General features: G+C 37.9%; 1 protein-coding gene across 3 annotated transcripts in view; it reads left to right on the plus strand.

The window, feature by feature from the left end:
• The first annotated feature begins 3,693 nt into the window (after positions 1 to 3,693).
• The window catches only part of CACNB2 (calcium voltage-gated channel auxiliary subunit beta 2), a 379,562-nt gene continuing 362,728 nt past the window's right edge, over positions 3,694 to 20,527 (plus strand). For 2 of the 3 annotated variants that reach the window (XM_074266791.1, XM_074266797.1), the window contains exon 1: positions 3,694 to 4,615. In XM_074266791.1, the coding sequence (XP_074122892.1) occupies positions 4,487 to 4,615 (129 nt within the window). In that variant the 5' untranslated portion in view covers positions 3,694 to 4,486. The remainder of the gene's footprint in view (positions 4,616 to 20,527) is intronic. The other variant, XM_074266790.1, reaches the window with a different exon arrangement.

Here is a 20,527-nt window from a genome sequence, read left to right on the forward strand (position 1 = left end):
CTCTGGAACGTTATACCAATACCCTGTGGATTAAAGCACATATTGTACTTCTAGTAAACAAAATCAAAATCAAGAAGTGACTTCTTTATAGAGTGATAACAGATTTTAAAAATGGAATCTATATATGCCTTTAAATGTCTCCTTCTGATCTACTTTATATGGCAAGTTTATGAAAGGCAAACTTTTGAAAAAATACCAAGTTACACAAGTACAGCATAGGTAAACCCTTAGGAAAATGATTTAACAATGATCAAAATTCTGAACTACAAGCCAGGTTTAAGGGCCTCTAGCTAAGTTAAATGAAAAGCAATCATTTTCTGACTTAGTTGGGCAAGTGCCTTCATTCCATTAACTCTAACCTTAGTTTAGAGAGAAAAAAATAAGTGAATGTAGCCACTTGATCATTCATTTGCAGAAGAATCTTTAAAGGGGTTCTATTGTTTTGGGTTCTTTCTGCCATTGTTCCCTACCAGCTCCTCTTCTTACTTCAGAGCATAAGTAATGCTCAGAATATGCTTGTCTATTGTAATTACTAATGAACACACTGTTTCTGATAAGCAATTTAAACAAGTTAGTCACCTGTAGCTGAATACCTTGGCTGAATGTACATCCATAATTAAAGAACTGTCTTGCATTTGTGTAATTTTTAACTTTGTTTACCTATCAATTTTTTTTCTCTCATCTGTGCCTCTGAGACACAGAATAAAGAGAGAGATGTTTTAGGACTGATTAGATGAGAAGGATTAATGCTCACAGTTCTGTGGAGTATTAATACATCTCATTGATATTGCTTCCTCTTATAGGAGTAACATTACATGATTGTTTATTCTAAGTCCCTTACAAATTAAAGAAAGTTCAAGTCAAGATTAGGTTTTCTATGAAGAATGGAGAATGTTTATGATGTAAATGATTTATAAATATTAGTAAAAATAGCAGAAAACTTCATGCAACCTGAATTTGAGTTCTCGATTCACCTGTCAGCTATGTGATCTTGAGCAAATCTTGTGGTAGAAAGGGTACTTGATTTGGGTTCAAAGAATCCTTGTTCAAATTTCAACTTTGCTTATAATTCATGGGATCTTTTAATTTCCTGGCTACAGTCACCACTTACAGTGATCTTTAAGCTAAAGAATATGAAATCTAACACTATTTCCTTTTCTTCTTCTATTTGCCAGGACTAGTTACTAAGATCTTAGTTTATTTTTGGTTAGTTCCAATCCAGCTTTTACACACTTCTCTTTCACTCTCATCAAAAGACTTCTGAGTTCTTCATTTTCTGCTATCAAAGTATATCATCTGCATATCTAAGACTATTGCTATTTCTCTCAGCAACCTAAATTCCAGATTTTGATTCATTTAGTTTAGCATTTCACATGATGTACTCTTCATATAAGTTAAAAAAGTAAGGTGACAATATAGAGCCTTGCACTCCTTTTCCAATCTTAAACCAATCAGTTGTTCCATGTTTGTTTCTGACTATTGTTCCTTGACCTAAATACAGGTTCCTCAGGAGACAAATACTCTCATCTCTTTGAGGACTTGCCACATTTTCTTGTGATCCACACAGTCAAAGGTTTTAGTGTAGTCACTGAGGCAGAAACAGATATTTTTTCTGGAACTCCATTGCTTTCTTGATAATCCAGTGGATGTTGCCAATTTGGTCTCTAGTTCCTCTGCTTGCCCTTTTGGTAATTCTTGGTTCATATACTCCTGAAACCTACTCTGCAGAATCTTAAGTATACCTTGGTAGCATGGGAAATGAATGCAGTTGTTCAATAATTTGAACTTTCCTTGACATTGCTCTTCTATAGGATTGGAATGTAATCTGTACCTTAGCATCATCATTTAGAATTTCAAATAGCTTGATTGGAATTCCATTATTTTCTTAAATGTTACTATGAATCAGACACAATGGGAAAAAAATGAAATGTTCTTTGCACTCCAGAAATGTATATTCTACAGGACATGGAGAGGACATGATAAGTTTATAAGTAAAAAAAAAAAAAAGTATGTGTAGATTTTTAAAAATAATTGAAATAGGAAAGACCTCTGGAAGATATCACTTGAGGTGATTCGTGGAGGAAGCTTGGTATTTCAAAGAGCTGAGTGAAGAAGGAGTTCATTCCAGGAATGGGGGACAGCTTGTATGGGCAAAAGCATAGAGAAAGACAAGAAATGGAAATATCATGTAAGAGAAATAACAAATAAGCTTGTTTGTCTGGTGAAAAGAATGCATGACAGAGAATAATGTGAAATCAGTCTGGAAAGATAGATTGGAAAGAGATTGTCAAGGATTTAATATGCCAAACAAGAGTTTGTGTTTCATCCAAGGGGCAAGAGGGAGCCCCTGAAGTTTCTTGAGCAAGGCATGTGACATGGTCAGAGCTGAATTTTAGTAATACAAATTGGGAACTATGTCAAGGAGGGATAGTGGGGTTGGGGATAAGACTAAATATGAATCTAGTGCAGTAGTCTGGGCTGGTGAGGTTTATTATTTTACATTCCAAATAACTGTCTATTGTTTAATATGGCCATAGCAAGTTACATTGTCTATTGGCTAGACCTTCTAACTTGTAAGTCAGGAAAACTTGGAGTCAAATCTGACTACCATATGTTAGCTAGTAAGTCCTTTAGCCTCCCGGTAACACAGGCAACTCCAAAATGTATCTTTCAGCTCACAAATCCAGAATCTTTCCCCTCCTCTCATCAAAAAATCACAATACAACTCAGAAATCTTATGATCGAGGGCCTTGCATTGTAATGGTATTTGTTTTTGTGGGATTTGACCTGTAGTGCACACAATGCTCTAAGTGATATGCTAGGAATTTCTGAAAGGAATTTTCTAAATGAAGCAACCTTGACTCTTGCCATAGCTGCTTTTCCATGGCCAAAATCTAGGCTTTCATGTTCTCTTGAGTGAGCTGGGTTTTTTTTAAACTTCAGCCCCAATGTTTAAAATGTATAAAGCCTCCCCACCACAACCATGAAACATCTTGACCTTTGCTTGGGCTGCATGATCATGGTGGAGGGATAGTAATGACAGGCAGTGATGATCTTTAGAATAACAAAGTTTGAGTTTAATAGGAGTTATAAAGTGCAGTAAAAGAGTTTGGGTGCGATTGGGAAAATAGTGGGATAAGTTCTGGATCCGATGTCCAACTGAATTGGGTCAGATCCTAAATGTTGCTATTTATTTACCTTTTTGCTTGGTAGCTCACCAACAGTTTCCTTCCTAAAAATCTAAGTCACTAGAACTAGTTTAAAAAAATCCTTGGGTTGTCTTGATGCTTGTTATGCCGGTGATCCAAACTTATTGGATTTTATTCACGGTATCGTCCATTTAAACTGGAAGAGATTTTTAATATCATTGAGTCAGCTGCCTCATTTTACACTTGAGGAAACTGAGGCCCAAAGAGGTAAATGGCTTGCCCAACATCCGACAGCTGGTGCTGTCCGATAGAGGCAGGGGAGGGGGCAGGGTTAGCGCGGGCAGTGGTAAATAGAGGCAGGGGAGGATGCAGGGTTGGAGCTCGCGAGGCGGCCGCCTACTCCTGAGGAACTTTTCCTAGGTTGATTCCCCTCTTTTGGCCGCGCCTCCCCCTCCCGGCCGCTCGCTCCCGCGCTCGCTCGCTCGCTCTCCCCCTTCCCTCCCTCCCTCTCTCTTGGCTTGGTCCTGCCAGGCGGCGGCTGTTGTTGCTGCTGCTGCTGCTGCTGCTGCTGCTGCTGCCTGGCTCAGCAGCGGCTCTGAGCTCCCTCACTTTCGGTCTCCGGAGCCGGCCGGGGAAGCGAGCAAAGCAGCCGCCCGGGGAGCTGCTGGAAAGAGGAGGGGACCTCTCCCGGCCCCGTATCCCGGGCGCCTCGCGGCTCCGGGCAACCTCTACCTCCCGTCCCCTCGGATCTTTCGCTTTTCAAAATGGCACGGCCGAGTCCCGCGCCCTGAGGGTGGCCAAGTGGGGAGCGCTCGCTGGGCAGAGCGCTGGGGGCGCTGCGGGGCAGCGCAGCCTGCGCGGGAGCGCAGAAAGCTGAGCGCCTAGGGGAGCCCAGAGCCGGACCGCGGAACCCCCAGCCGGACCGCGAAGGAGAGCGGCCCGGGCAGCTGGCACCCGACCCGGATTTCCGAACATCGAGCGGAGCGCTCTGCGGAGCCGGCAGGCAGACGTCGGAACCCTGAACCGGACCTCGAAGCCCTGAACCAGCCCTCGGAGCCCGGAGCCGGACTGTGGGACACCAGAACCAGCCCGCGGAGCCCCGAGCCGGACCGTGGGACACCAGAACCAGCCCGCGGAGCCCGGAGCCGGACCGTGGGACACCAGAACTAGCCCGCGGAGCCCGGAGCCGGACCGTGGGACACCAGAACCAGCCCGCGGAGCCCCGAGCCGGACTGTGGGACACCAGAACCAGCCCGCGGAGCCCCGAGCCGGACCGCGGGGTTTAGAAGGAGGACCTCGGCTGGCAGCCTGCCTCTCTTCTCGCTGACTTTTTCCCAATGGTCCAAAGTGACATGTCCAAGTCGCCTCCCATCCCGGCGCTGGCGGCAGCGGCGGTGGCGCAGGAGATCCAGATGGACCTGCTGGATAATCCCTTGGCCGCGGCGCCGCTGGGAGCTGCCCCACAGGTAGGGAGCGAGGAGGGTCCCTAGCATCTCCTTTCTTTTGTGAACCGCTCTACTACCGATTCTTCTCCTCTCCCTGTTTCTCTGCAGCTTTCTCTACCGTTTCTCCAGCCACTTCCCCTTCTACCTCCCCTGCAATCCCCTTTCCTTTCCCCCGTCCCTAGGATCTCTAACCCTCGCCTCTACTAGGGGTCCCGGCTTCCAGTTTTCTTTTGTATCAAATCCCCCCCCCCCAAACAAACCGGCAATGATAGGAAATGGAGGCGACCTCGCTGCCATCCAGGGTTTCTCCCCGGCAGCTGTTGTCAGCTCCTTCTCTCCCCCTCCCGGGAAAAGCACATGGAAGCAAGCAGAGGAGCAAGGAGAGCGGAGCAGGGATGCACCTGAGCAGAGTGGGGAGGGGGGGGCATGGGGAAGAGGAGAGCGGGAATCGGGGGCTTTTCCAGTGCAGCTTTCTAGGGAGGCTCAGAACCCCCTTAAGGGGTTCTTAAGGTCCTCTCTTCTGAGAATCCCCAGTGAGCCCTTCCTCCTCCTCCTTGTACTGGCTGTCACTAGATTGCCTCTGACAGCTCAACTGTCTCCGATCACTCCTAGGCATTCGCCAAGGGCTTTTCCTCTTGGACTCTCCTGCTGGTTCCCTTCCCTCCACTCCCTACCTCCCCGCCAGAGAGCAACTTCGGCTTGGGCTGGGGAGGGCCGTGAGGACTGGGACAAAGTTTGTTCCCTCCCCTCTTCCCTTCATTTGCTTATCCCCTACTGAAAACCTTGGGACCCCTTTCCTCCCGGTGAACTATGAGTGCTTCTGGGAAAAGGCTGGATTTCTGTTCTTTATGAAACACAGAGAGACAGACAGAGAGACAAAGAAAGAGAGAGAGACAGATAGAGACAGAGAAAGAGAGAGACAGTCAGAGAGACAGAGAAAGAGAGAGAGAGAGAGAGAGAGAGAGAGAGAGAGAGAGAGAGAGAGAGAGAGAGACAGAGAGACAGAGAAAGACAGACAGACAGACACAGAGAGACAGATAGACAGACAGAGAAAGAGAGACAGACAGAGACAGAGACAGACAGACAGATAGACAGGATAGAGAGACAGAGACAGACAAAGAGAGAGACAGAGAGAGAGAGACAGATAGAGAAAGAGAGAGACAGACAGAGACAGAGACAGAGAGACAGACAGACAGACAAAGAGAGACAGACAGAGAGAGAAACAGAGAGACACAGAGAGAGACAGACAGAGAGACAGAGACAGACAGAGAAAGAGAGAGACAGACAGAGACAGAGACAGAGAGACAGACAGACAGACAAAGAGAGACAGACAGAGAGAGAAACAGAGAGACACAGAGAGAGACAGACAGAGAGACAGAGACAGACAGAGAAAGAGAGAGACAGACAGAGACAGAGACAGAGAGACGGAGAAGAGAGACAGACAAACAGGATAGAGAGAAAGAGAAAGACAGACAGACAAACAGGATAGAGAGAAAGAGAAAGACAGAAAGACAGACAGAGGCAGAGGCAGAGAGACAGAGAAGAGAGACAGACAGACAGGATAGAAAGACAGAAACAGACAGACAGACAGGAGAGAGAGATAGGAGAGAGAGAGATGAGAGAGAAGAGAGAGACACACAAACTGAGAGAAACAGAGACTGAGAGAGAGGAGAGACAGAGACAGACAGAAACAGAGACTGAGAGAGAGGAGAGACAGAGACAGACAAAAAGACAGAGAGAGACAGACAGAGAAACAGACTCGGAGACAGAGATGGTTTTGCTGCCTTTATTATTAGATTTTAGTGTGGACAGAAATGAAGACAGAGACTCCCATTTGTCAGTAGCAAGAGGTCCTCCAGGATTTTTTTCCTGGGAGGAAGGGTTCTCTCTTGTGTGGTAGCTGAGGCTGATGTAAGCAAGATTGAAAGGCAAGACTTAGGGATTGTTTTTTGCTTCAAAACGTAAACAGGTTTCTTGGCTTTAAGACATCATACATATGATAAATTGTGGTGAGCTCTTCAGTGAGTGACATATCTCTTAAAGTTCTCATTATTGTGGGCTAAAATGATGTTCAAACAATCAGGGATGTTTTCAATAAAGTAGGCTATACAGACTGATGACTCCAGAAGAAATAGTCATGTTTTGTTAAAATGTTATTATCAGTGGGAGAAAAGTGGCAAATATGTAAAGCATAATTAGCTTTGTGGGTGGCAGTGTGGTACAGTGGGTGGATTGAAAGCCAGTCTTGGAGTTAAACTAGACCTGGATTAAAGTCCTAGGTCTGATGTGTAATAGCTATGTGACCCTGGACTAATTAATCACTTAATACCTCAAATAACCCACACAATACTGTAACACTAAGTTGAGAGGCAGCAATAGGGTAGGCAAAGTGTCAAATGAGAGTTTGAGTACTTAGATTCAAATGTGGGCTTTACCACTTACTATTTGTATGATCTTGGGCAAATTGCTTCACTTGGGACTCAGGGATTGAGTTGTTTTGTTTTGTTTGTTTGTTTGTTTTTCATTTTTAAAATGAAGAGATTAAACCAAATACCTCTGTGTTCCCTTTCCCCTCTAAATCTGGATTTTGAGGGTTCTTAATTGTGAAGAAATTCACACCTCCAACATTGTAATAGGAACTCCCAGTTACTGACAACATCATTCTTCTCTTCACCCCCAATAACTTTTTCAAAAAATGTAGAAATCAAGTAACGTGTATGTAACTGGAATTCCACTTGTTTTTTTCTGTGGCTTTGTTTTTTGTTGAGACATTTCTGTTGATCTACTCTTCATGACCCCATTTAGGGTTTTCTTGGCAAAGGTACTGGAATAGGTTGCCATTTACTTCTGCAGCTCATTTTATAGATAAAGAAATTGAGATAAATAGGTTTTAGTGACTTGCCCAGGGACACACAGCCAGTAAGTAAGTGTCCAAGACCAGATTTGAATCAGGTTTTCCTAATTCCAGACCTGGAACCCTAGCTGCCCATTTTGTTTTTTCTAGAGGAAAAATTTTGCAGAGGTTCAGATTTGTATTAGTATTAGCATCTAGTTTTGTCAGCAAAGTGAACGGATGGTTTAAAAAATTATCCCACACCTGCAAAAGTCTGAAATTTTAATTTCAAGTCCTGTAGTTATCCAGTCCCTACATTGTTCTTGAATTCAGGTATTTTTAACCTGTGGTTCATGAACTTTTAAAAGTGTTTTAATAACTGTATTTCAACACAATTGGTTTCTTTTGTAATGTTATGTATTTTATTTTATGCATTTAAAATATTATGAGAATGGGTTCTTAGGTTTTGCCAGACTGCTAAAGGGATCCCAAGATTCCTCCAAAGGTTAAGAACCTCTATTTTAGAGGTTATATTATATAATGGTCTTAAAATATATATCCACTGCTGGTAACCAGATTTGTTTTTTCAGTTGTGAAAAAAATACATAAACACATTGTTTCTACTGCTTTATTTCAGGATTTCATTTATTTTGCATTTTTGTAATAATGTTCATTCCTGAGTACCTAAAAACAAAGACAGGCAAGGAGTTAAAGGGTGATGGTCTGCACGGAAGGGTTTCTGAAACATGAGAGAGGCACAGAGTCCTTAGCAACACCAGCCTCCATCTCCCTGCCTTCTCTACATTCCAAAAAGGATAACCATTTTATCTTGACTCAATTTTATGTCAAGTTCTTTGAGGAAAACATTGTTATGTTTATAGTACATGTGGTAAATGATAAAATTATAGACTTGCTTGGAACCTGGGAAGTACTTTTCATTTATTCTCCTGCCTTGAGTCAGGACAGTTAAACCATCCCAGAAAGATAAGCATCTACCATGGAATCAACTCTGTTTATGTAACATTGAAATAACATGCCATTATTGAGAAATTAATTTTTGATTTGCTAATATTGTCTCTTAAGAGTAGCAGTGCATCAGCATCTTGAGCTTAGATACCTTTCTGGGTTTACCTTTGATTTATATGAAATCCAGCAGACACTAAATGCTTTTATTTTCAGTGTGCTATAATCAATGCAGAGATGAACAAGGCATGAACTCTGACTTTCAGGAGAGGATTAATACGTATGAATGGGTTTAAGATAATAATAGCGATTGGATCTGTGTATACAGAATTCAAAGGATCAGAGATCGAGAGCAGCAAGAGACCTTAAAAGCCACTGAATCCAGTCCTCCTATTTTTACAGATGAGGAAACTGAGACCTAGGAAGATAAGTGATTTGTGTGGAGTTAAACAGCTTATAAATGTCTTTGGCAGAATTTAAATTCAAGGATTCCTGACTCCAAGTTGAACAAGCTCTCCACTTTGTCACCAGCGTTGTTTAGTGAGAAAACGCTCTTTACCAGTATAGGTCTGTTGCTTCTTCTTTCCAATGATGTAGTCTTATTGCCTACATGGTGGGAGAGAACATCACAAAATAACAATACAAGGTGGCTTTAAGGGATTTGTCCAGAGTCCAGTATGTGTCAGAGGTGAAATGTGAATCCGGGTTGGCTCTGCACTGTGCTTTTCTGCCTATGATATGTGGATATTTGCAAACATACATGCTTGTCTATGTGTGTATGCATACAACCCACCCATGCAGATATGTGTATCTGAAATAATGCAAATATATACAATTATGTATGCTGTGTAAACATGTGTTTACATATATAAATCCATGTATGTACATGCATGTGCACACACACATGTTTACAACAGCAGACACAGTGGCAGACCTGGAGTTAGGAATATTCATCTTTATGAGTTCAAATCCAGTGTCAGATACTTACTTGCTGTGTGATCCTGGGCAAGTCATTTACCTGATTTACCTCAGTTTCCACATCTGTCAAATAAGTTTCAAAAGAAAATGGCAAACCACCCTAGTATCTTTGCCATGAAAATCCCAAATGAGGTCATAAAGAGTCAAAGTTGACTGATATGACTGAACAACAATATATATATATATATATATATATATATATATATATATATATATATGTCTGTGTGTTTGTATATAAGCATATTAAATAATCAGCTTTCAACGGATTTTTAATAGCAGTTATCTTTCCAAATTGATTGTGTATTGCCTCACCTCATACATCTTATACTTTAGCCAAACTGGTTAACTTGCCATACCTTTATATGTGATGTTTCATTTCCTTCCTTCGAGCATTTACCTAGGCTGTCCATAATGTTGGACATGTTCTCATTCTATCCTTTAGAATCTCTAATTTCCTTTAAGACTCTTTACCTTTTATATTCCAAACTGCTTGTGCCACCCTCCTTCCCCCATTCTAAATTCCAAATACTTTTTATTAACTTTGGATAGAAACAGAATCTAGGGGCCTGAGACCTAGGTTTACCTGAGTTCAAGGCCACTGATTAGGTAACCTTGCACAAGTTTTTTTAGTCTCCAGGTTCTAGACTCAAAGGGAAATAGGTGCCACTAGGTTGTACATAAGGATATTTCTGCAGATCATACATTGACCTAATATTTTAAAAATATATTTATTTTATTCTGAACTTAAAACATAATATTTTACTTGTTTATTGTATTTTAATTTGTTAAATATTTCCAAATTACATTTTAATCTTGCTCTTGGGAGTATTGTGAGCCATCTGAGCCACTTGTTTGACACTTTTTCTCTGGGCCACTCTGTAAAACTTAAAGTTGTATTGGCAGAGTGGGTCTCTTCCCCTGGAAAGTGTTGAAGTGAGGGTCTTGTGAAAGTCTTCATGGGGAGAGAGCAACTGAGCTGGGCCCATGCCATGGGAGTGCTACACTTGGGCCTGAATCTGCATGCCTGGGGAAAAAACAAAAAAACAAAAAAAATAACATGAGACTATATTCCAGGATAGTTTTAATAATGAATACATAATGAAGGGAAAATAGCCATTATAAAGCTGGGGAGGTAGATTGGATCTGATTGTGTACATTACATGCTGAGATAATGAATTTGTATTCTAGCCTTTCAAAAGAGATAATGTCCATAACATAAAGCTTAGTAAATCTCTGAGTATTATGTGCATGTCAGCTGCTTTCATCATCACTGCTAGGTGATTACCATCACAGATTGGTAATCATTGAGGTCATGGAAGTGGATAGATATAGGAAAGAGAGAGACTATAGAAAGACTATGACCCAATAAACAGGTCCAAGAGGCTCTAATCCATAGTAGAACTGGGAGAGCTCAGTGTCATACAGTAGAGACTATTGAGGGAGGTGAATAATGGCAAATACAGACAATGAGAGTGGAGAAAATGACTTTGGATTCGATAGATTTCTCTTAAATGGGAGAGTTTCAGAAGAGTGATGGGGATGGAACTAAATTGTTAAGGGCAGGTTGGAGGTGTAGAGCAGTGGATGATGAAGCAGAAATAGAAAGTCAATCTCTCCACCCTCCATTTTTTCCTGAGCCATAACCTCTTCATTGTTTGTTCTCCTTTCTTCCCTGTCTTGACTCATTGGTGTTCCAGTTCAACTCTATATGGTCTTCCTGTACCTTATTATTCTAGCCCTGCCAAGCTTCAGTTTTGTAGCCAATGTCTTTGTGCTCATGTGCTGCCAACAAATGAGTTAATAATAATGATGATAGGTCTCTCCCACACACATATATATGTATGTAAATAAATAAAGTACTTTGAGGTTTGCAAAGTGTTTTATAAATCATACTTTCTTCTATTCTAACAACAGTTTGGGAAATAGATGCTATTATTATCCTCATTTTACAGATGAGGTAACTGAGGAAGAGAGATGTTAAGCGATCTGCCTTACATCATTCAGTCCTTCAATGAGCAAATATCTAAAGTCAGATTTGAACCTACTATAAAATTATGTTACATAATCTTGCTACAGCAAGGCAGTCTTGTTATACTTCCATAATTGATTCATTACCCCAGTCAACATGGTGGCTTTTCCAGACTTTTTCATCTCTCTTCAAACTTTGCATGACTTCATTCCCCCACCCTCTTAAGTGAGAACATTGCTTCATATTTCATCAAAAGAATTGCAGCCATTCCACAAGTGCTCTCTCTTCTCCCCTCCTCCTCATCTCACATCATTCAGATGTTTTCTGCTACTAATCTCCCTGTCCTCTGGTCTTTCTCCTTGCCAAGGCAAACCCTTCTATTTATTCCATCACTTCTCCTGTAGATTGCCCCTTCCATCATCCCTTCTTTCTCATTTGTCTTCCATCTCTCTGTATATTTGTTGCTTCCCTATTGCCTACAAACACGCCTGTGTTTCTCTATTATTAAAAAAACCTCACTTGATTCATCCTTCCAAACTATCCATATATATAGTTACTTCTATATTACTATCACTCCCTTCTCATGAATAAATTTGGAACTGTTATATCCTTTTTGCTTCTGACCCCAGAATTCCAACTGAAATTGTTCTTTCTAAAGTTATCAGTGATTTTTAAATTGTCAAATCTAGTGACCTTTTCACAATCCTTATCCATCTTGACCTTTCTACAGCTTTTGACATCTGATCACCCTTCCTGCCGTTAATTATCTCCAATTTATCCTATGTATGTCTTGTTTGTACATAGCCATTTTCATATTGGGTCCCCCATTAACCTGTGAAGTCCTTGAAATCAGAGACTGGCTTTTTTGTTTTGTTTCTTTCTTTGTATCCCCAGAATTTAGTATAGTCCCTGGCATATAGTAGGTGCTTGATAAATGCTTGGTGACCTGACTTGATAGATGATTTTTTTCTAAAAAATTTTAAGTGAGAGAAGAAATATCATGTTTGAGGGAATAATAGAGCCAAACAATATTTTATGTGTATTCTTTGTCACAAAATGGAGGAAGCATGAGATTGCTTGGTAGGCAAAGGCAAGGAACCAGGTGGCTGATTGGGTAGGGGTGAGGGAGAACAGGAGCATTTAGGAGAATAATCAATCGCAAAGATCAGAATGCTTAAGTTCAGGGACATGGTGCAAGAGGCTCTTTCTTTTGTTGGAATAAAAAAGTGAGGATGGAGGGAAGGAGGGGAAAAATTCGGAACAGAAGGGAGTACAAGGGATAATGTTGTTTTAAAAAAATTACCTATGCATATTTACTGTCAAAGAAAATGTTATAATTATAAAAAATTAATAAAAAAAAGTGAGGATTGGCAAATATATACCATAAAGGATTTTTTAGGGATGGAGGAAGGAGTGGGGCTTCAGAGAGTTCATAAAAGAAGTCATCAGTCTTCTTATGTAAAAGATAGGATCATCTCTTGAAAGAGATTGGAGGGAGGGAATAAAGTTGAAGAATTAAAAAGAGGGGAGAAAGTCTTTACAAGATCAGGGTACTTTCTTTTAACATTACTACCCACCCACCCCCATTCCTAGCATAAGCACATCTATAATCAAACTAAAAATAAAATGTCCCTCTTGAAGAACATATGATGAAATAAGCTGAAAACAGTCAGAAGTTTAGTTTAAACAGGTTGTGTTTGTTAGCTCAGAAGACAGGCTTGTAGAACAGATTTTGTGGGACTTCTGATGTGACTCAACCTTGCTGCTGAGACACTTAATTGTGGACATCGTGGGATCAGGAATTCTTTATTCAATTGAAGGAACAGATCCCTGGACTCATTAAGTGTTATTTGGCTAAAGGGGAGATGTTAGTGGGCAAAGAAGGGTGGGCCTGGTAGAAGATATGAAGCCAGTAGTATGTCATTAGTTTGAATGACAGGAAAACTGTAACCATTCCCACCCCTCCAGAATCACACCTGGTAAGGAACAGACAGTTCCTGAAGTACCTGGTTATTTTGCTTCAAGCAACAAATTTTAATCTGTTCCAGCTGAACTTGTCAGGTACTTTTCTATCAGATTTTGGAGATCCATCTTCAAGGGGGATACTTTTTGAATAGCCTCAGCAAACATACTCATTTGCAAGAACTGGCAAAAGTTTTCTGTTTGCTTTCTGTTGGATCTGTCATTGCATTGGCTTTTCACTTGGTGGCTTCTCTAAAACCTTCTTTACTCAGTATAGCACCATTTACCTCTTATATTACACTGGAAAATTAAAACCACAAACTGAAACAAAGTAGTAGAAAACAACAAATGTCTGGGTTTGATTTAAAAGCAGAAAAATGATCTGTGTATATGTGAGTGATTGGGCATTAGTTGATTATGCACTTGTGAGTTTCATTTCATTTTTAAAGTAACATTTAGACTTCATTTATGTATTCCTGAACTCAGTTCTGTAGAATTATACTGTAGCCAACTCTGGTATAGAGAAGAGCAGTTACAATGAAGTGATGGTAACTTCTGATATCTGGTCAAGATGGATGTCTGAGCAGAGATGGGAAATTACTAACACCAACTTTAGCACAAACCTGGGAATCTTACCAGCCTGAATAATGATCTAGAAATCAAGTGAGCAACTCTACTAAGTGACTTCTTCCATCCCAAAACTATATAAAAACAAACTAGAATGCTCCAGGCAATGGAAAAGAGGACCACCATCAGTGCCAGAAAGCTTATAGTCTTCCCACATGACCTGAGAAACATATAGCTTTTGAGGAGCTCTGTCTAGAGACCACAAGAAAAAAAAGGGCTACTTAAGAAAGCCTCCCAGAGTTTGGAAACTCACAGTAAAGAACCTCAGATTCTGTAACTATGGCAGTGACCAGTATGGATATAAAAGCACTCCAACCATATTGTCCCAGGGCTCCTTGGTACTAAGATGCTATAGACAATCCTGAGATCCAATACTTTAAACCACAAAGATCTGGGGAGGAAACAAAGACCAAGATATTGAGATCAGTATAGGAATTCAGATGACCCAGTTGGAGACCATGAAGGGTTGACCACCCCCATCCAAAAGCAGAGAAGGAAGCAAAGCTTGGCCCTAAGACACAACCCCAGTTCAGGAAGTCAATCTGGAAGAAAGAATAAATTTAATCTGAAAGAGAGTAATATTGTAATAACTTCAAGCAAAGACACAAAGGGGAAAAATGGATTTTTCTCTAGGACTACATGGGAGAAAGATAAGGAAGATACAAGCATCTATCAAGTGTCTAATATGCATTGTGCTAAGCAATTTACAAATATATTTGATCCTCATAACAACCTTGGGAAGTAGGTGCTATCATTATTCCCATATTATACTTCAGGAAACTGAAATATGTAGAGAAATTAAGTACCTTGTTCAGAATCATATAGCTACTAAATGTGTGAGTCCATGTTTGATCTCAGATCTTCCAGATTCTATGTCTAGCACTTTATTTGCTGAGTCACATAGATGCCATCAAGAAGAAATGAAGCAAGAAATTTTAAAAAATGAAACAATCTCCAGAAAAAAAGAATTGTAAAGAGAATAAATTGTTTAAAATAGAAAGTAGACAATCTTATTTAAGTAACAGACTTAAAAATTAAATTAGAACAAAGAGATCAATGACTCTATAAAGCACCAAGAAATATTAGAATAGGGGCAGCTAGGTGAAGCAGTGGATAGAGAACCAGCCTTGAAGTCAGGAGGGCCTGAGTTCAAATCTGGTCTCAGACACTTAACACTTCCTAGCTGTGTGACCCTGGGCAAGTCACTTAACCCCAATTGCCTTAACCAAATATATATATTTGAACAAAAATAAGGATTAAAAAATAGAAGCTATCTGTAAAATAAAGAAACCTGATTTAGAAAAAAAAAGATCAAGGACAGATCACTTAAGAATTATAGGATTCTTTGAAAGATGTATTTTTTTAAGCTTTCACACTATATTTCAAGAAATCAAAAATGAAAACTACTCAGAACTATTAAAACCAGAGGGCGAAGTGAAAACAGAAAGAATCCGCTGCTAGTTTTCTGAAAGAATCTTCAAAAGTAAAAGTACCAGGAGCCATAGTAAAAATTCAGAGCTTCCATTTCAAAGAAATACTCCAAGTATGCCAAAAGGGAAAAAAAAAAAAAGAAAATTAAAAAATACTAAGGAATTATAGTTAGGTTCACCTAAGACCTGAAAATTCTCTATTCTAAATAAGAGAAAATCTTGAAATACAGTATTTGAAAAGACAAAGAATATGGCTTATCACCAAGAAAAACTTAAACTTAACAACTTAGTATACTTCTTCAGGATGAAAAGGATTTTTTTTTTTTGCAATAGAGGACTTTTAAGCTTTTTTTTGGTGAAAGAATAGAACTGAGTAGGAACTTTGAAATGTAAATATTATAATTAAAAGAATTCTAGAAGAGGAAATGATGAAAGAGATGATTTCAGAGAATCTTAGCAAGTAGGAAATATTGCAGAATGAAATCTAAAACAATTTCTGCAATGGCAACATTTCAAATAAAAATTCTGAAAGTCTTAGCACTAACCAAAGTAATGACTAAACACATTTTCAGATTGTTATGTACATCCAAGAAGAGCAGTGATGGGCTCAAAATGCAGAGACATAATTTTACATACATGTACAATGTCGATTTGTTTTGTTTGGCTCTGTTTATATGTTATAAGAGTTTCTTTTTTAAGTCATGGGTGAGGTAGGAGGGCAAGAGAGACTGGCCCTAGTGAGGATTCTTACTCAAAGGAGGGCCTTTGAAACATTGTTGATAATGCCAAAAAAGAGGAAAAGAAGGTCAAAAAGAAGCATAGATTAGCAGGACAGTTTTGAAAGTAATGTGTATAATATATGCATACATACATATGTATATACCTATGAATATGTATATGTAATTAAAGTAGACAATATGAAATGGAAACATAGTTTTCATATATATTTGTGTATGCGTCCTGTTATATATATGAAAATATTGATTTCAGAATATGAAACTACTCCCTTTTTTCATTAAAAGTCTAGAACTATGGAAGTGGAATAATGCATATATTGTTAGGATTTCATAATATGTTGATTAGTTTTTTTGAATTGCTTTATTTTTTTCCATGTCTTTTTTATTTGTGTTCCAGAAGATGGCTGTTGTGGGGACAAGGATTAATATATTAGGAAATTAAAGTAATATAAAACAAAAACTATTAAGCAAAACCAGAAGTTTAATTTTTTTAATGTAAAAATATGAGGAGGTCTGATTCTGCTCAAGAATATTCCCTGTTTAATTTGTTTTCAACACAATCTTTCCAATCTATAAATTATTTCAGTACATTTTTAATAATTAAAATTAATTTTATTTTAAGAACTTAACAGTCTTAACATTGGAGTGTTTTGAGTCCTTTTGTCTTTTTAGGGAGTGGCATGTATTTTAGAATACAAATTCCTAAGAAATTTTTTGGTAGGTTTCAGAGAAGCCTTCTATAGCTTGATTGGTATTTTAGAAAGAAGCAAAAGAATTTAAACATAATAAGCATGTGCATTTTTTTTGGCTATGGCAACAGTACCTCCTTTTAAGGAGATTCACATATCCAAGAAGCAATTGTTTGAAATTATCAAGAAAAGAAATAGTGCCCTTTGATGTATCTAATTTTGGAAAATTGTATACTTTTTACCTAAGATAAAGGGAGTCATCACTAGGATGCTTAATTTTATTCCCCTTTCTAGTTATATTATAGTTGATCTTGATTCCTTTTTTTTTAAACTGAAGGCCACATGAAAGAAAAATATATTCAAGTTGAGGCAAATTTGGTTCTAAATGTGAATTACACTATTCTTAAGATTCAAAATTTCTTCATATAAAAATTTTCTTAGTGCATTGTTAATTAGATTATAAACTCTTTGAGGGAAGGGAGTGTCTTTTACCTCTTTTTTTGTATATAATGCTTAAAGCCTGACACGTTATAGGTGCTTAATAAATGTTTATTGATTGATTGACATCAGACATTAATGTAGTTTATTAAATTTGAAGAGTTTTGTGGAGATATTTTTCCCTGTAAGTGAATGCTGTAAACAAATTTCCAGTGAATGAAAGATATTCAATTTTTAATCAATATTCCTTTTTAAAAAAGCACTATTGGGTTCAGTCATGTCCAGCAAAATAAAAGTATAATTAATATTATCTGTTTACTTTGGCCTGTTATTATAAATGTAATGGCTAGAGATTTGCCATAAGTCTGTATTTAAATTCTTCCCACACTGGAAAATAAGTAGTATTCTCAGTATGTTCAAACAAATTATAAAAACAAATTTAGAAAATGGTAAGGCTTTGAAGAAAAAGACATAGTTGAATATACTAGAATTTACTTACTGAATTTTGTTATTATTGTTGATTATTCATTAGGATGTAAAAATACATTTACTTATGTGGATCAACATTTATTCTGCATCTGTCTTTCAGAGCTTCTGAGGGTAATGGTGGTGGAAACTGAAGGATTAAATAATTTTACTATGGTCACATAGCCAATATGTATTATAACCAGAATTTGAACATATATCTTTCAGATCCTGAGTCAGGCTTTCTAACCTGTAGATCATACTACCTCTCCAATTGAAATAGAACTGGTTTGTTCTATGCCCTAGTTAATAATTCAGCTATATCTCTTTAATCAAGTTATGTTTTTCTTAGTGTATAAGTTGTGTTTTAGGAATAAGTTAATAATTTTTGTAGCAGCAATATTTCTAATCATTTGTACCAAGAGAAGTGATTAAATAGAACAATAATGGCTTGTGAGGCTATATATATGTTTTTTGGCCATTAAGGAAACGAAGGGGAAAAAAAACAAGAAAGAAAATAATTATTTATATATGCTAAATGCTTTGCAAATATTACATTAGCCTTAAAAGAAACTTTGTGGTAAGCAATGATATTATCCTTATTGTTGAGGAAACTGAGGCACACAAGGGTTAAGTGACTTGCCTGTCACCAAGCTAAAAAGTATTTAAGGCTGTATTTAAATTCAGGTTTTCCTAACTCCTTACCCAGATCTCTGTCCATTGTACCACTTAATTGTCTATTAATATAACTTTGAGAAAACCTTTTACCTTTCTGGTTCTAAATTGTTTTTGTTTTGTTTTGTTTTTACTCTGTAAAATGAAGGGGACTGGATTAGATTAGGTGATGTGTAGAGTTCCTTCCAGTTTTAATATTTAATATTTTATTCTGCACTCAGATATCTCATGAAGTAATTATTCAGTAAATGATTACTTTCTCTTGTCTGAAAGATTTAAGGGGATAGATTCTAAAGGCACCTACCTAGCTTAATAGGAAAGTATTAGTTTAGCCATGAAAATCTGCCTAGATACTTCGTACGTCAGAGTTTCTTCACAGACATCATGCCACATAGAAATGTAAACAATGTTTACATGTGAATGAATGAATTAAGAAAAAAAAAACACTAGATAAGCAATAGGGTTAGAATTTTATTACTTTATATTATATTATTTTATTTTTTTGTTTTCCCTCAATTACACACAAAAAACAATTTTTAACATTTAGGTTTTTAAAAATTTTGAGTGACAAATTCTCTTTCTCCTTTCTTTCCCTTCCCCTTCATTGAGAAGGTAAGTAATTTGATATAGGTTATATACATGTACAGTCATGCAAAACATATTTCCTTATTAGTCATATTGTGGAAAAAAAACATAGACCAAAAAAAACACAGGAAAAATAAAGTAAGAAAAAATATGCTTTTATTTGCATTCAGATTCCATAACATTTCTCTGCAGATAGATAGCATGTTTCATCACATGTTCTTTAGAATTACCTTGGATCATTGTATTACTGAGAATAATTAACTCATTCATAGCTAATCATTGTACAATATGGCTGTTACTGGATATACTGTTTTTCTGGTTCTACTCACTACACTTTCTATCTGTTCACATAAGTCTTTCCAGGTTTTTCTGAGAGTATTTTGCTTATAATATTCCATATAATTTCTTATAATAGCACAATAACATTATATCACAACCATATACTGTAATATGGTCAGACTCAATTTTCCATTTTTTTGTCATCACTAAATGACTTGCTTTAATATGTTTATACATATAAGTTCTTTTCCTGTTTGTGTTTTATTTTTTGGGGATACAACTTAATAATAGTATCACTGAGTCAAAGGGTATAGTTAGTATTATAACCCTTTTTGTATAATTCCAAATTGTTCTACACAATGGTTGAATCAGTTTACAACTCCACTAATTGCTTTAGTGTCTCCATTTTCCCACATGCTCTTCAATATTGATCCTCTTTGTCACTCCTTAATTTTATTTTTTTAGATAATCAACTGTCACATTTAATTCACATCTGTGCCCTCTGTCTGTGCATATTCCTAACAACCCTAATAATGAGAAAGTTCTCTTTGGAGTTACAAGTATGGACTTTCTGTGTAGCCCTGTAAACACTTTAACCTTTGTTTATAATTTCACTTTCCTGTTCACCTTTTTATGTTCTTATATTTGAAAGTCAGATTTTCTATTCAGCTCTGGTCTTTTCATCAGAAATTCTTGATAGTCCTCTGTTTCTTTGAATACCCATTACTTCCACTGAAGGATTATGCTCAGTGTTGTTCTTAAGTGATTCTTAGTTGTAATTCTAGCTCTTTTGCCCTCTAGATCCAAGCCCTCTGATCCTTTTAAAATTTAGAAGTTGCTACATCTTGTATTATATTGCCTGCAGAGCTATGATATTTGATGTGTTTCTTTCTGGCCACTTGCAATACTTTCTCCTTGACTTGAGAACTCTGAAATTTGACTTTAATATTCCTGTTTGGAAAGCTCTTTCAGGAGGTGATTGGTGGGTTCTTTCTTTCCATTTCTATTTTACTCTCTTGTTCTAGAATATCTGGGCACTATTCCTTGATAATTCTTGAAAGATGATGTCTAGGCTCTCTTGGAAATCATGGCTTTCATATAGTCCAATACTTTCATGTAGTCCAATAATTTAAAAATTATTTCTCTTTGATCTGTTTTCCAGTTCAGTTGTTTTTCCACCAAAATATTTCATGCTTTCTTCTATTTTCTTTCATTCTTTTGATTTTGTTTTATTGCTTTTTGATACTCATGGAATCATTAGCTTCAAATCATTAACTTCCACTGATCCAATTCTAATTTTTAA

The sequence above is a fragment of the Sminthopsis crassicaudata genome, chromosome 5 (genome assembly GCF_048593235.1).
Source record: "Sminthopsis crassicaudata isolate SCR6 chromosome 5, ASM4859323v1, whole genome shotgun sequence".
In the NCBI taxonomy this organism is placed as follows: domain Eukaryota; kingdom Metazoa; phylum Chordata; class Mammalia; order Dasyuromorphia; family Dasyuridae; genus Sminthopsis; species Sminthopsis crassicaudata.